Below are 16,270 nucleotides of genomic sequence, written 5' to 3'. Positions count from 1 at the left end.
GAGTATGGTACAATGTAACTTCATGGCACAAGATAATTGTAAGGTCCATTGTGCTTTTTAGCAAGTCAGCTTGATATCCCCTATTATCAGAGCTGAGTTCTTCCTTGGTTTTGCTACATATTGCAAGACAGATACATCCACCCTTGAAACACAATGGTAGAGGTCATACATGGGGATGAGAAAGATGATGATGGGAGGAAGATTATGTGGGCAGGGGTCGCTTGCCCCTTGCCCTACAAGTAGGGCATGCACAGACTGTTGCCATTAGGTAATGATTAGGTGGTGTTTGGCTGCCATTCAGGGATCACCTTATACTGCCTACTGGCCCTACGTAGTGTAATGTGGAACTGATAAAAATGGGGTGTCAGGACTGCTGAGTTTGAGCGATACTCATCCTACCACCGAGACTGTGTTGCTCCGCGGGGACGCCCGCTAAGCACGGGCACCGACCAGCTGCTGCAGATCCTGACAGCCCTGGCCTGTCTGTGTGGGTAAGCACAGTTTTTTGATAGGAAGCAACTGAGAGAACAAACTTTTTAATATCCTTTTAGTGTTCCTTTAATTCCCCTTTTATGTTTATAGTATTTTTCCTTTAGTTTCCCTTTTTACTAACCAATATCGTGTTATCCATAATATTGTGTTAAGATCCTTTTTTGGTATCCCTTTTCACTAGTCAATACTGTATTAAATGCTGTTCGTAGTATTTGCCACCTGATAAGGCAGTTATTTTGTATCCTTTTTTAGTTTTTAATTCCTCTTGCTAAGTTTATTACTATTATTATTATTCTCCCTGTAATAAAAGATATTTTGTGTGTTTGAATATTTCTGGCACTTGTCTTTATTCCGGATATGTATCCAAACGAACTGTTACACATGCACAACCAAGTTTTTGCAAGTGAGTATAGAGAGCATGTGAACAGAGATAAGGTTTATGAAAAGCCACAAAAGTATGACACACACCACTAAGTATTCAGCAGATACAAGAAGCAATACAAGTCTGCATGGGAACCAAAAAGGAAGTGAAGACTGAACTAAAACATGCTTGATTAATAAGAAATGAATCATGAAATTATACAGTTATTAAGGTTGTGACAATAAGTCCACCCATTCTGCAGTGACAAAGTGATTTTAAAAAAAACCCCTACAACAATAAAAAGCATCACTCAACTAAGTTTACAAGAACCCAGTAATATAAATATAAAAAACAGCAGCACCATGCTAGGAAAGCTAAAGCATAACAGGATCAGTAATTATTTTTTACAGTGAGGGAGGTGAGACTAGAGAACAGGTTACCCAGAGAAGCTGTGGATGCTCCCTTCCTCTAATTGTTCAAGGCCATGATGGATGGGGCTGTGAGCAATCTAATTTAGTGGAAAGTGTCCCTGCCCATGGCAGGGAGGCTGGACTAGATGTTCTTCAAGGTCCATTCCAATCCAACCCATTCCACGATTCTATAGGCGAACAAGTTTGAGGGTGGAAAATACACCAGTGATGACTAGATAATTGGTAGGTGCTCTTTGCACTTTCTTCTACAGCCATGAGATAGATATATGTATATATATACACACATCTAAAAGATAGATAGATAGATAGATAGATAGATAGATAGATAGATAGATAGATAGATAGATAGATAGATAGATATCTAAAAGAGAATGCATCCATGTATCAAATAAAAATATGTTTACAAAAATGTCTTGCTTCAGTTGACGTGTTTTAGACCCCGTGTTACCATAACATTTTCCTAATAGTTGTGATAGCTGTGTTGGTATTAATTCCACATGGGAAAATATTTCACACACTGGTCAGGTGCATCAAAGGCTTCTGAAATATTTTTCTGACTAAAGAACTGGAGTAATGACCAGAGTCATTACCTTCTTGACTCAAAGACAAACAAATAACAAACAGGACATGCTACATGTGGGCAGCATCTGCTACAACTGAGACAGTTGTATGGACAGTAGTATGACAAAACCATAGAAATTTCTTTCAGTATAACTGTGGAGAACAACAACATTATTTTCTTTTATTAAATTTCAGAATAAAGTGGTTCATGAACTAACTGTGAAAATACTGGCCCCTAGGCAATGTGCCAAGTTAGACATTTGCTTGGGAAAGTATTCTGCACTAGTAGGTCCCAGCAGAATACTAGCTGAATTTATTTGAAAATAGTAACATAATAGGGGGGTTTGGCTAAGTTTGCTGCACCTTTCAGGTCCTTACCCCAAAATCAAGCTATGTATCTACAGTAGCAGTACCATGATCTCTACTACAAACATCCATTTAATCAGCTTTATTTCTGGCAGAACTATACATGTAAAGAAATTTGCTGTGTACAATGATCTCATACCTTTTATACCTGCTTGAAACCATCCTGGAGGAGTCCTAAAAGAAACAAAAAGGAAAAACTAATTAATATTTTTTCTTATATTTATACTGCCAAAATACTTTACCACTCTGTAGAAAACTAAGTCTACAGTTAAGAGCAGTCCCATGCTGCCATACAACTCAGTTTTGCACTATTTTGCTGTCAAAGCGTAGACAACACCGGGATTATTGTCACCATGTTACTGCTTCTGAACACCACATCAGAAGCCTTAAATGTCTGCCTCTGGTTAGTTACACCTGAAAACTGGATACATTTACTCCATCCCCCAGCATGCACAACAGCACACAACCTGCCACCAGCATGCCTTCACTACCACTAACAGTATGGAAACACTTGTGCACTTTGATAGCTCTTCATCTACTTGTCTAACAGAGCAAAAATGTTCCAATTTCTCAGCACCACTGCTGTCTTTCTGGATGGGAACAAAAACTGAAGCTGGCAAGTAGAAAAATTTAAACATGTTTCAACTGCTCAGATTTGACAGAGTAGAGTCCACAAATATATTTTAGGATGTTGTAAGAAGAAGAGGAACCAATTATTTTATTACTCATAAACCAAACGCCCTCCAGCAAATACGTAAAAAGTCTGGAAAGAATATTTAAGGAGTTAATGAACTGAACAACTGCCTTTACCAGAAAAAAATAGAGGTAAAATATGAAATTCTGTCTATCTAGGATACTAACTGCAGGCAAAGAAATAAATGAGTTCTCAAAACAAGATGCAAGAGAAATTCCATCCATTCTGAAAATTCTTGAAGATATTACACTGCCTTCACTGATCAGCACATCAGTGAGTCTGTAAGTAAATAAATGAGCTAAAAATTAGGATACAAAGAATGTTTATTATTTTACTACAGAAAATGAAATTGACAAAAATATTTGTATTACTGAAAAAAAACTTGACCTGAAAGTGCATTTTATTTTATATAGCATTTTCAACTTCTGCCATATGTGCTACACATTCCCTAATATAAACAGAAGAACAAAATTCAACAAAGGGAAGTCAGGGGAACTATTTAAAGAAACCCACAAAGTGGAGAAAAATTGCTATTTTAACACTGATAACCATTTTATCATTGTTGACAGCATCTGAAAAGTAGCAATTCACAGCTGTAAAACAGTCACCTAAATTCACCTTTAAAAGGGCAAGGATATATAATTTGAAATGGTACCACCACTATTTTTCAAGTTTATTAAGGGTATGTTATCTTTGAAAGGTCACTGGCATCAGGCAGAGGTTTCTGAGGACTGGAAGGAAGTAAATGTCGGTCCTTTCTTCAAGAAGGATCATCCAGGGAACTACAGCACAGTCCTTAGCTCAGTCCCTGAGTAGGTAATGGATCAAATCCTCAAGGACAAGAAGGTGAAATCAGCATGGATATATGGAGAGAAATCACGCTTGACTGACCTCATAGCCTTCTATGACTAGATGGCTTAGTGAATGAAAGAAGAGCACGTAATGTTTATCTTGATTTTAGCAAAACTTTCAACACCTTCCCACATAACATACGTATAGGCAAACTGCTGCAATAAGGACCAGGTAAGTAGACTGTGAGATGCAATGAAAAGTGACTTGACTACTGGGCCCAAAGTATTATATACAGCAGCATTAATTCCAGCTGGATGACAGTCTTTGAAGGGGCCAATACTGTTTAACGACTTCATTAATGACCTGAATGATGGGACAAAGTACACTCCCAGCAAGTTTGCACACTACAAAGAACTTGGATGAGAGGTTAACAATATGTCAGGTGGCTCTGTCACCATGGAGAGAGACACTGATAGGCTAGACAATGGGCTTACAGAGAATCCATGAAGTTCAAAAAAAACTTGTGTTCAAGTTGAACACAAGCCATCACTGTGTCCTTGCAGCAAAGAAGGCCAATGGCACCCTCAGGATGCACTGCCAGCATGTTGAGGAACAGCATCCAAAGGAGAGCAACAAATATATGGAAGGGTCTACAGGGAAGCCACACGAGGAGCAAGTGAGGTCACTTGGCTTGTTCAGCCTGCAGGAGACTGACGGGAGACCTCTCTGCAGTCTTAAACATCCCCATGAGGGGAAGAAGAGGGATAAACACTGATCTCTTCTCTGTGGTGACCAGCGACAGGACCCAAGGGAATGGCCTGGAGTTGTGTCAGGGGAGGTTTAGGTTGGATATCAGAAAGAGGTTTTCACCCAGAGGATGGCTGGGTACTGGAAGAGGTTCCCCAGAGCAGCAGTCGTAACACCAAGCCTGACAGAGTTCAACAGATGTTTGGACAATGCTCTCAGGCTCATGCTGTGATCCTTGGGGTGTCCTGTGCAGGAACAGAATTTGGACTTGATGATTCTTGTGGATCCCTTCCAACTCAGGATATTCTATCATTACCCTCTTCTCTGCCCAAGTGAGACCACAGCTGGTGTACTTCGGCCAGTTCTGGGCTTCTCAGTATGAGAAAGATATACTGGAGAGACTCCAGCAAAGGGCCACACACATGATTAAAGGTTTGGAGCATCTGACACACACGGAAAAGCTGAAAGTGCTGGAAATGTCCAGCCTGGAGAAGAGAATGCTCAAGAGGTATCTTGCCAATTTGTATAAACACCTCATTGGGTAAGATATCAAGACATTTCTATCCTTGGAGATAACATAAAAACCCATTTACAGTCCTGAGCCATTTCCTATAATTGATCCTGTTTTGTCTGCAGGGCTTGGACTAGAGACTTCCCAAGATCCCTTACAGTGTTAATGATTTCTAGCTTTACGACAGTCAGCAATGACTGTCAAGGTGATTTGACTCTGATGTATGTGAAGAGATTCAAATTGTTCCATCTAATACATTAATCTAATATATTCACTGTATATGAAACTGAAATGCCACATCAGTAATATCAGACACAGGTCTTGGTGATGATGGTCTCAGAAACATCTCGGCTGTCCCATTAGCCATAGACAAATGGTTCAATTCCCTTTCTAAGCTTGGATGGAGGGAGTTACATAGATTACTGGGTCAAAATTTTGCCTGTCTGCAGAAACAATAAAGTAGGAACTCCAGGCTCTAAGCTTCCTCAGTTCTTATTTTTTTCACAACTTTTCCAAGGAAATGCTGAAGCCATAGACATTACGGCTATGCTTCTTAGTGAGCATAAGCCTCTGTTTACAGTGAAAGGCAGAAATTGCATGTAACATTGGAGTCCAATGAAGCACACGTACCTTTGTACGAAGAAATCTTTGGATCTCGGATGCTTGTTTTGTACTCTAGACGCTTAAGGGATGCAGCGAATGCACCATATAACCCCAAATTTGCTAAGACTTTTTCATACAAATTTGCAAATATAAGCTGTAAAGAAATTTATACACATAGACTTGTACATTTAACTCAATGGGACACTTAAAAGTTTGGCAGTACTATTAAAAAAAGCCAGTTCTTCAGAAAAAGCTGGTAAAGCCAACAAATGCTTAGAGACAAAGTGCATGGCAAATACACTCATTTGCTACAAATTACAGCTGTTAAAACAAAAAACCCCAAACCTTTAACCAATTAACTAGCCCTTTGTAACAGATGTTTCTACAACAAGTATTAATGGGTTTTATTTTTGTAGCTAAAACTAACTACAAGCAACAGTTAACAATGCACATCTGATGTATAAAAAATAAATTCTTCTGACCAACGAGTTAATACTGCAGATTTGGTAAATTATTACTTTTATCACTTTGAAATCTCTAACGTAAATGCAAACTAATCATTTTTTCAGGTGATGATGCAAGCACTTGAAAAATATATTATTTATCTCTGTTCTCACCTTATGAAATTTATTTTGTGTGCCTTCTTTGTCTGAAAGCTGCTGGTAACATGAATATATGTAGTTACACTGTAAACAGCATTATGTGTCTATTAATCAAAAATAATCTAGGCTTTCAAACTACGCAAAAGATCTTAAAATGAGGCAAATATCTATAATTTAAGCTCTTGTCTTCATCACCACTTTTGCAGAAGTGAAGGTTGGCAAAAAGTGAAGAATGGGAAGGAGAAAGGAAGGACATCCTTGTTCTGCAAAGAATTAATCTAAAAGCAGATGATTAGTCTTGTATATAAATATTAATTTACAAATCTTGTTTATATTCTTTAGTATTTTTTAACTTTGTCTTTTAACCCATGTTTAAAATACCTAGTCATTACTACAGAAATGAATGATTTGTCATGAGAAATGACAAGATCAGTTTATTTGACTTCCCTGTAAAACAGAATTCTTTTTACTGTCTGTGGAAATCCTGAATGAAAAAACAATCAATAAAGAAGTAATCCACAACAATTATGCTAATGATTCCTTTCATACTGGTGAAAAAATATTGCTGCCAAAGACATCTACTAACATTAGTTCTTCGTCTAAGGTTGAAACAAAACACTCATTTCAATGCAGTATTCTGAACACAGCTTTAAAATTATTTTTACTTCTTGCACATATCTCAGGCAGCTTGCATTACCTTTTAACAGTATATATTTTGCTAGTCATCTAATTATTATGTTAAAAAACACTGCAGACTGACATACATCAGCAGTGTGCCAGAAAAATGGTCATGCTACCTTTCTGTCTAGTGTACAAAAGTGATTGTGCGGACCAGTATTAACACAGGTGTGATCTGTGTGAAAATAACCAAGGAAAAAGCAAAGATTTGTCTCATTCCGCATGAGCTCCTTCATGTGATTCACTGAAAAGACTAACACAAAGACACACGTACCTGTTGCACAAGAGAATGTGTAAGGGCAGGAAATGCAGCTGAGACCATTTCAACTAATGCAACCGTTTACCGCCAATTAAATTTATGTCAAACTAGGATGCAAGGAACTTGGCTAATTCCCCTCTTCGGCCCTGGCTCATCTTGGCATTTCATCTGGCCAACAGAGAGATTAAATAAACAAGCTGGTCATTGGGCTTTAAATAAATAGTTGTCTGTGTTTACAAGTGTCTGACAAAGATTTCCAGATGTTAAACCACCCTACCATTACTAATTTGCTAGTTAAAATGCACTAACAAACACTGTTTTTAAACAACTACAAGCTCTGGAGTCAGCTGGACTATGAAAATGGTTCAGTGGAATCCCCTGAAACACTACTTAGAAGTTTTGTAAACAATTAAAGCAAACACCCTGGATCAAAGGCTGGTACGGCACACTGGTATATATACTGGCATGTAGAATACGTGCACTGTTTTGAAATTTGACCATACATCAGTGCAAATTATGACTACATAATGATATTCCTGCAACATGCCAGGTTAAATTTTTACTGAAATTAGGCCATCAAAACAATTTTTTTTTCATATGTAACTCAAATATAGGCTTCCTACAAAGTTTCCTATATGTTCTTCAAGATGTGAGCAAATACAACTGCACTACATGGAGGAAGGAGGTCTGGTTACTAGGGTTTCTTGCCTTTTTACATATCAAGGAACATGTAGATTCTATTCACATCCAGCAAATCAAGTTAATTCCAATTTCTTCATAAGTCACATCCTGATTAACTACAGCTACTTCTCACATTCAGTGCACCTTTGTTTTGAGATTTGTTTGGAAATGGCAATTGCATATCTTCTGCAACGCAGACGAAATTTCATTCAGATATAAAAGTGAGATAACATCTGAACGCTTAACAACTGAACTAACTGCAGGTGTGAAAATCAGCAGAGAGATTAAATAGCTTTCTTCTCCCTCTCATCAAAATTCCCCAAAAGCAAATGTCTCTTGGGAGTCAGTTTATCTTCCATTCCTGAATCAGAATATGCTGAGTTGGAAGGGACCCAAGAGGATCCTGGCCCTGCACAGGACACCCCAAGAATCACATCATGTGCCTGAGAGTATTGTCGAAATGCTTCTTGAATTCTATCAGGCTTGGTGCTGTGACCACTGCCCTGGGAAGTCCGTTCCAGTGCCCAACCACCCTCTGGGTGAAAAACGTTCTCCTAATATGAAACCTAAACCTCCCCTGACTCAGCTTCATGCTGTCTCCTCGGGTCATGTCACTGGTCACAAGAATGAAGAGATCAGTACCTGTCCCTCCATTTCCCCCAGTGAGGATGCTGTAGACTTTGATTAGGTCTTCCTTTAGTCTTCTCTCCTCCAGGCTGAACAGACCAAGTGACCTCAGCCACTCCTCATACGGTTTCCCTTCAAGGCCCTTCACTATCTTCACTGCCCTCCTTTGGACACTCTCCAATAGCTTAATACCTTTCTTATACTGTGGTGCCCAAAACTGCCACGATATTCAAGGTGAGGCCACCCCAGTGCAGAGCAGAGTGGGCCAATCCCCTCCCTTAACTGCTGGCGATGCTTTGCCTGATGCCCCCCAGGACACAGTTGGTCCTCCTGGCTGTCAGGGCACTGCTGAGTCACATTCAACTTGCTGTTAACCAAGACCCCCAGGTCCCCTTCCATGGCACTCATTCCCCAGTCTGTATGAACATTCAGGGTTGCCCCATCCCAGGAGAAAAATCCGGCACTTTCCCTTGTTGAACTTCACATGGTTGGTGATTGCCCAGTGCTCTAATTTGGTCGAGGTCTCTCTGCAGGGCCTCTCTGCCCTTGAGGGAGTTGACAGGTCCTCCCAATTTAGTGTTGTCCCTTTGAAAATTTCTAGAGATGTTTTTCATGGAATGCAACACAAATTCAACTTTGAACAAAAATGCTTTCACCACAGAGGAGGGGAAAAAAAATCTCCACTTGTTATCTCCACAGAAACCATTCTTTCCAGAAGCCCTCAAAAGTGCTTTCAATAAGTTTCAAGCAGCAATTCCGTCACTCAACTACTTGCACCTCTTGTAGCTATGCACTTTCTAGATCTCTTCTTGAATAGAATACTTGTACATACAAAACCACCCCAGGCTCCTTCCCCTCCTCTTATTCTCCCAGCTGCCAAGGTTTTACATCTGTTTCAAAGGTTCATTATATTTTGGGTTTTTCCTGGTGCGGATTTCCTAGGGATGACCTTAAACACTCTTTACTCACCCAATAAATCTCTTTTATAAGCAGACATTCTAAAAATGAGCTTTTATTTCTAAAACTGTTAAGAAAGCATGAAGTTATCACCACCTATTAATCAGTTACAAAATAAACTGAAACAGGAACCTGGTAAGATTAAACAAAAACAGAAGCTTTTAAATAGCTTTGCAACATTTTTCATATTTTGATCTTCCTTTGAATTGTACTCTTGGCAAGCTGGAACAACCACATATTTAAAGAGCCTTGTTTAATTTACATCCACCTGATCTTTTTTAAATATGCCATAACAAGTAAGACGTAACAGAAGAGAACTTTAAGCAGGGAAGAGACAATCCTGTATTCTGGATATTAAAATTCAACATGCACAGTCTCCTCATAGGTTGGTTTTGCTTTTCTAGAAATCAGAGCAATGAAGACAACCATGTAAAGAATGCCTCTTCCCAAAATCTGCCTGGATCCAAGGGTACCTATAAGGTCTGGCTCAGCAACAGCCTCATCCAGCTGCTGCAGAATGATTTAAATGTTCTTACTCAGAGCCTGCCTGGGCACCACACCAAGCAGGCACTGGCACACCCCATCTGAGCCCAGCCGGGCAGGAAGCACAGTGTGAAGGCACTTGAGTGCCACAGAGAAGAGCCAGCCAGGCTGCGGCATGGGCAGCAACATCGAGTCTGATGCAAAGTTTACATTCTATCCTGACCTCCCGAAATATATTTGCACCATGTTTCCAAAAGTATTCTATAGTGCACACATTATCTGTCACTAATTACTTCACAGGATGAAATCCAGCTATACCAACTATTTATTACCTGTCATGTTGTGAAGAAAAATGTCAAATATATTGGTACATCAATTATTAAACTGTGGCACAAACTAAGGTCAGACTTATTTAATATAATGGCAGTATAATTTAAAAATTTTAACATAAGGGGTTTTATCTGCTCTTACATAATTCCATAGTTGCAAAGGTATGAATGTTTTCTATAAAGAAAAAAATCAGACTACGTAAGTTCATGGTGGTTCTTTGCCTAAAAACTACTATGAGCTAAATCTAATGTCTTACATTTTGGGTTACTTCTTGGTCAATATGGTTTACAAACCTATCTATATTTTGACATAAACAAATGGAAGACTTTAAAGTTTATTAGTTTTTACAGTTTACCAGTACCTTTTAATCAGCTTTAAAATAGATGTCAATAACACAGAATCACAGAACTATTATAAGGCTGGAAGGGACATTATATTTACATTACATGTATTACAGACTTACGTACTTTCGTATAAGTATTTTTATATAATATCTTCTCCTGTTAAATTGTAGCATGTTATTTTATGTTGATTGATAAACACAGACATATGATTTAAGTAAGACTATAGTATGTTTACAATGTCCCAGAGATTTCAAAATTATTACCTATAACTTGTAAAGAAATATAAACCACATTATTACTTACAGATGAAAAAAAAGGAAACAAGAACATGGGAGGAAATAAAAGAAATGGTGAAAATATTATTTCCAGATAGTTATCAGCCTGTGCAGTGAGCTAAATCCCAAAGGCGGAGGGGGGGAGATGAAACAACAAAAAAATTAAAGAAAACCAGATTGGATAAATGTATTTCAGTCAGGAAAAAGTTCAGTGTCCTTGATTCAGTCCACTTATTTAAGTGAACCTTTTTTTTTACAGCCTCATCTATTACCTTCAATTCATATGTAATTAATAGGACTTCAAACAAGAACTAACAGACGTGCTAAAATGCCTGGGTGCAAGTGATACATATCATTCCTGCGAAGCCAAGGGAGTTATGATTCATCTGCCTGTTTAGATAGAGCCAGGAGGCCACTGAGAAACACTGCAAGAACACCTAGGGAATCAAATCAGACTTCTAAGAGGAAGGTAAGTATCCTCAATTCCTACCTATGAAGAAATCTATTAAGGACATAAGGTGAGAGAAAATAATTAAAGAAACACTTGCAGGTAGCACAAGCAACTCCCAGGCAAGTCAAGCATCATCCAGAAGAAAGCAACTCCCAAAAATAAGGAAAACAGAAACACTCACTAAAATATATGAACAGAGCTTTTCCTTTACTTGTTATTTTCCATTTCTATATCCAAGCAATATTTAATACCAAAGAGTCAGAAAAACAGTTCAGGACAAACAGCTGGGCACTCAGAACAAAAGCTGTGGAGGAATTGATTAGATCAGGCTGACAAAACCTGACTTAGATGACTCACAGAAAAAGCAGAGCTGGAAAAATTATCAGGAAGACAATGATTATAACCAACATATGACCTTCGTGGATCAGTGTTCAATAGTCATAAACTGAAAATGTAGGCTTCCTAAAACTCACAGAGAAGAAACACAACTTGGAAATTCTTGTACAGAGGTCCCAATATGTCAGTCGGTCATAAAAAAACAGAGAATCAATATGTTACCAGAAACCTATGGAACACCTCCAATACATAAGCAAACAGCACAGGATCTAAAACACACAACTTGATGCTGAAACGAAGGTATTTTAAAAGAAGAGAGAAATCAGGTGGACCTAAAACTTTATGGCTCAGAGAAATTGAGTTGTGTCAGTTCTTAAGGGTCTTTTCCAACCTAAATGATTCTATGATTCTAGGATCTCAAGTCACAGAAGAGCTAAGTCCCAATATGAAACCCACAGCAGAGATGATGACAGTGAAAACACAATAGAATTTGCAGAAGTAATTTATAGTGTAAATATAAAATCCTGCATGGAGCCATATGCATAGCTTCTTCACAAAACACTACTCTGTTTCCAGGCATACAAACCAAATACAATTTCCCAAAATTCTTTTAAATGACATTTGTCTAACATTTTATAGAGCATTATAACTTTTTCAATCTCATTTTAGAGTGCCAATTTGCTTGTTGACTTGTCAATACAGTGCTTTGCACGCCATGTACTAGAAACACAACCAGTGATTAAAACCAGCTTCTTCAGTGGAACCAGTTTAAAACAACCAACCATCCTGCCTATGGCTACTAAGTGCTGGTTCTCAGAAAAGAAAAGAGAGATTATTGACAGTGAGTTTACCAGCAAAATGGACTTGATAGCTCCTACTAACAAAACAGTAAATGGAGGCAGAGAAGTCATAGGCTACTCCATGGCTCCGAAGCCAAGTGACACAGAGTCGCCACATCCATACTCCAAAGCCCTTGATGATGGGTCTCTTCCATGTCCCATGTGGTGTACCTAAGAAATAATAATCTGTAGGTTCCCCTCAGTCAGAAGTATCTGAAGTAACACAAAGGCTGAACCAAAGCAGTGTTTTCAGAGTGTGAAACCAAGGTTTGCGTTGCACGCCCCTGTGTGTTAATTGAGGGTATGCAGTTGTTTTTGAGCTAGCAAAGCCTAATAATGTCCTTGTAGCACTAACCAGGCAGCCAAAACTGGTGTTGTGATGTTCATACTACATGTGAGGACTGGTTCCTAGCACACTATTCCTCAGACAGTCCCCAGGGTACGATATAGGAGAGCATTAGGTAGCATGAACAAAAACCATGCCAAAAAACGTTGCTAATAATTAAACCACAGGCTCTATCAGCAGCGCAGCAGTTGAGCTCACACCCAGGTCTTGCACTTTTTAACAGTATAAACATAGTCAGACTGTCTCCACCAAACAACTCTGAATTACAGATTCCTCCTCCCTCCTGAGCCATCAGAATAATTACACCAGACTACAAGGATGTAGAGACAGACTCCCCCACCCCTGCCATCCTCATACCATTATGGAACTGGAGTATGCAGCTTCCAAATGCACAAGCACATCTGAACAACTACTGCTACAACATTCTCTAACTTGGTATTAATAACATGAATGTATGATCCATGTTTTAAAATTACTACGTGTATTTGTGCAGAGCTGTATACATTACTGAGCAAGTTGCCTCCCCTCTCCACCTTGCACAACGACACTCAGCAGCAGGAATCCCCTTGGTCCACGTTGAAGTGTCCTCCCTTTCTGTACACATCGAGCAGGTACTCATAACTTTTATACACGCTTCAGACTTGTTCCTGGCATGAAAGCAGTAGAATACCAGAAAAGAGCAGGACTCAGCAGTACTACCATACCTTACAGAAGCTTTTGGTATCAGTCAGGCTGGATCATCTATTTGTTCAAGTACGTATGTCAGGACGACCTTCCTTTTTCAATACATTTGTACGTGCCCTAGGCACAAATACTCTTCCTCTCAAAGAAATCTCAACTATAGTGTACCATTCTCCTTCCAGGATTGCTTTTTCCACACACAAATAAATTTAAGACTGAGAGGAGATACCCACTGTAACCCAGCTGAGTTAAGTGATGCCAGTCCAAAAACAGAAAACATGTGGGAAATAAATTTCTTAGGCTCCTTTAGACTGCTCAAAACATTTGGGAAACTGCTTCCTATTCCTTACAGCTGTATAAAGGCTCCAAACCAGTGTAACAACAGCTAATGCACCAGCTTATGCAATTCTGGAGCACAGGTTCATGAACTCCACAGTGAAAGAAACAAACAAGGTAACAAGAAAACAAACTTAAGTTCATACAGGCTGAGTGGATAGCAGCAAGATATCTAGACAAGAAAAAATTATAATAACAGTAAACAAAGTCCCCTAGAAATTAAATCTTAGTTGAAGGATCACAACCAAACTTGAGAGAAACTACAAGGAAGAAATCATAACTTCCACGCTTTGCTTCACACTTGCTCTGCACAAGGATTTAGAAAGTACCTGAAAAGCAGGCTGTGCTGAAAACCCTGCAGTTCCTAGGCACAACTGTGAATTTAAAATAGGAACAAGACACCTTTACATTGCCTTGCCTTCACAGAGAGGGGCTTGATTCAGTTTTAGTTTTCATGCAGGTCCTGTGATGAATAGCTGTGCACATGAATAGGCACACAAAACCAAATATTCAATTTTAAGAGACTTCATGAATACACAACTATATTTACTGGAAGTAAATGCATTCTTGAAACAAAATTTTAAGCTTAAACCACTTGTCCACTAAATTAAACTTTACTGAATACAAAAGTTAAAAATGTTAGTAATTTTGCATTTCTTTCTAAGAAAAGCAAAGTTTGCTTGAAAATTTATGCTGACAATGATCAAGCACTGAACACAAATAATGTCCTCCACAAACAAATGGAACTATTTTTTTTTTTTGATCAGTTGTTATGAAGACAGATCTTGATACTCATGTATCAGTATTTTCCTCCAAGAGTAGAAGTCAGACAAAGCAAAGTAGGGACACTGAAGCCGCATCCTCAAGGCTACACATCGCTGGCCAAGCAACTGTATGTGGCTTGTAGGCAATTTGCAGCCCCCTGCCTTCCCTTTGCTCTCACATTGGTAACTGCTAGCCCTCAGCTTCCTGATTTCTTAGGGGTAAAGGGACTGTGATTTCACTTGTAAGCACTTTCCAAAAGCAGCAGTGTTGGATAGTGCACACACAATATAGATGAATTGGATTTGCTGAGCATGTGCAGATCCTTTGGGAAAGTAAAACCCACTGAAAATGCATGGATCAGCAGCACTACACCATGGGCATATATTTACTAAATTTGCTCACGTAAGAGAAGAGGATGATTTTGGCAGAGAAACCTATGCTGCTACATCGTCTCATTACATAGCCCATTCTGAAGAGAAATCCAGGCTCCACTGTTTTAAAACTTACGTTTGATTAAAAACACACATACATACATACCATGTAACTAAAAACTAGCAACCTCGATTTTTCAAAACACATAATTCCCTCCACTTAAAGCCTCCAGTTACACCAGACAAGACCACCATGCAACAGAATTCAACTTACCTTGCAGATTAATTAAAAAGTTACTACATGGAGTGGGTTTTTTTCCCAATCTTCAACAATATATAAAAAAAGCATTTAAGGAAAATTAAGACTTCAAAGTCAACCAATTCAGAACAGAATGTTGTTGACTTATGCAACTTGCATTAAAACTCATGATACTGCCCTTCCTGACATCACCTCAAAATGTATTTTTCCGCAAGATCTCTTAGGTGGAACACAAGGAACAGTACTCTGTGAGTAACATTCAGTATTTTGCATTTCCTTGTTCTTCACAAAGTGGCAACCAGTGCCTTCATTACTGCTATTAACATACTCAAACTGCTCTGAATACAGGCCTATATTACTAGAAATTACTTGAGTGATTGCCTGGTCATATATGATCACGAAAAGATGGAATTCCTGTGTTCCTGTTTCCCTTACACATATCACAGAAATGATCTGGGTCTCCCAAGCCACAGCAACCACGGCAGATGTTTATCTGAAGCCCTGGTTCATTTCATGAACTGTACAGGGCAGCAAATTCCCTGGAACTAGTGTCACTTCCTTTAAAACCATGGAACACACAAGACTGACTTAAAGTGCAAATATATTTATTAAAAAATAGCAATCTTTTAATACTTAACACTGAATTTGAATATTTTTAAATGCATTTTTATGGGAACATTTTTAAACATACAATAAGATTTCCTCATGAGTCGTCCTATTGCACTCACTATTATTACTTAAGTGCTTTGTGGATACTACTGACTCCTTTCGTATCATCTCTGTGAAGTGCATCACACTCCAAATCTGCAAACAGAAAACCTAAGATGAATATTATCTGGTAGTTAAGTCAAATTTTAGAGTCCCACAACCTGATCTGGCAGAATTATTTAGGACTTCACATATGCAAACACACCACCTTCTAATTTACATATTTCTATATTTTAATCACATTTTTATTCACTTTTTAAAACAATACCAATATTATAATCATGTTACTATGTACAATAATTCCTGGACTAACATCTAAAGAAATGTAGCACAGAAAAGAAAGCACATGTTTAACACATTCGGGCGTGCCTTGTATGTAGCACA

General features: G+C 38.6%; 1 protein-coding gene across 1 annotated transcript in view; it reads right to left on the bottom strand.

Moving 5' to 3' along the window:
• Positions 1 to 16,270, bottom strand: part of PAWR (pro-apoptotic WT1 regulator) — a 79,649-nt gene that overhangs the window by 17,863 nt on the left and 45,516 nt on the right. The window contains exon 4 of the mRNA XM_064655594.1: positions 2,351 to 2,385. Within this exon, the coding sequence (XP_064511664.1) occupies positions 2,351 to 2,385 (35 nt within the window). The remainder of the gene's footprint in view (positions 1 to 2,350; positions 2,386 to 16,270) is intronic.

This window comes from Pseudopipra pipra, chromosome 5, assembly GCF_036250125.1.
Source record: "Pseudopipra pipra isolate bDixPip1 chromosome 5, bDixPip1.hap1, whole genome shotgun sequence".
Classification (NCBI taxonomy): domain Eukaryota; kingdom Metazoa; phylum Chordata; class Aves; order Passeriformes; family Pipridae; genus Pseudopipra; species Pseudopipra pipra.
This window is presented reverse-complemented; position numbering and strand designations above follow the sequence as displayed.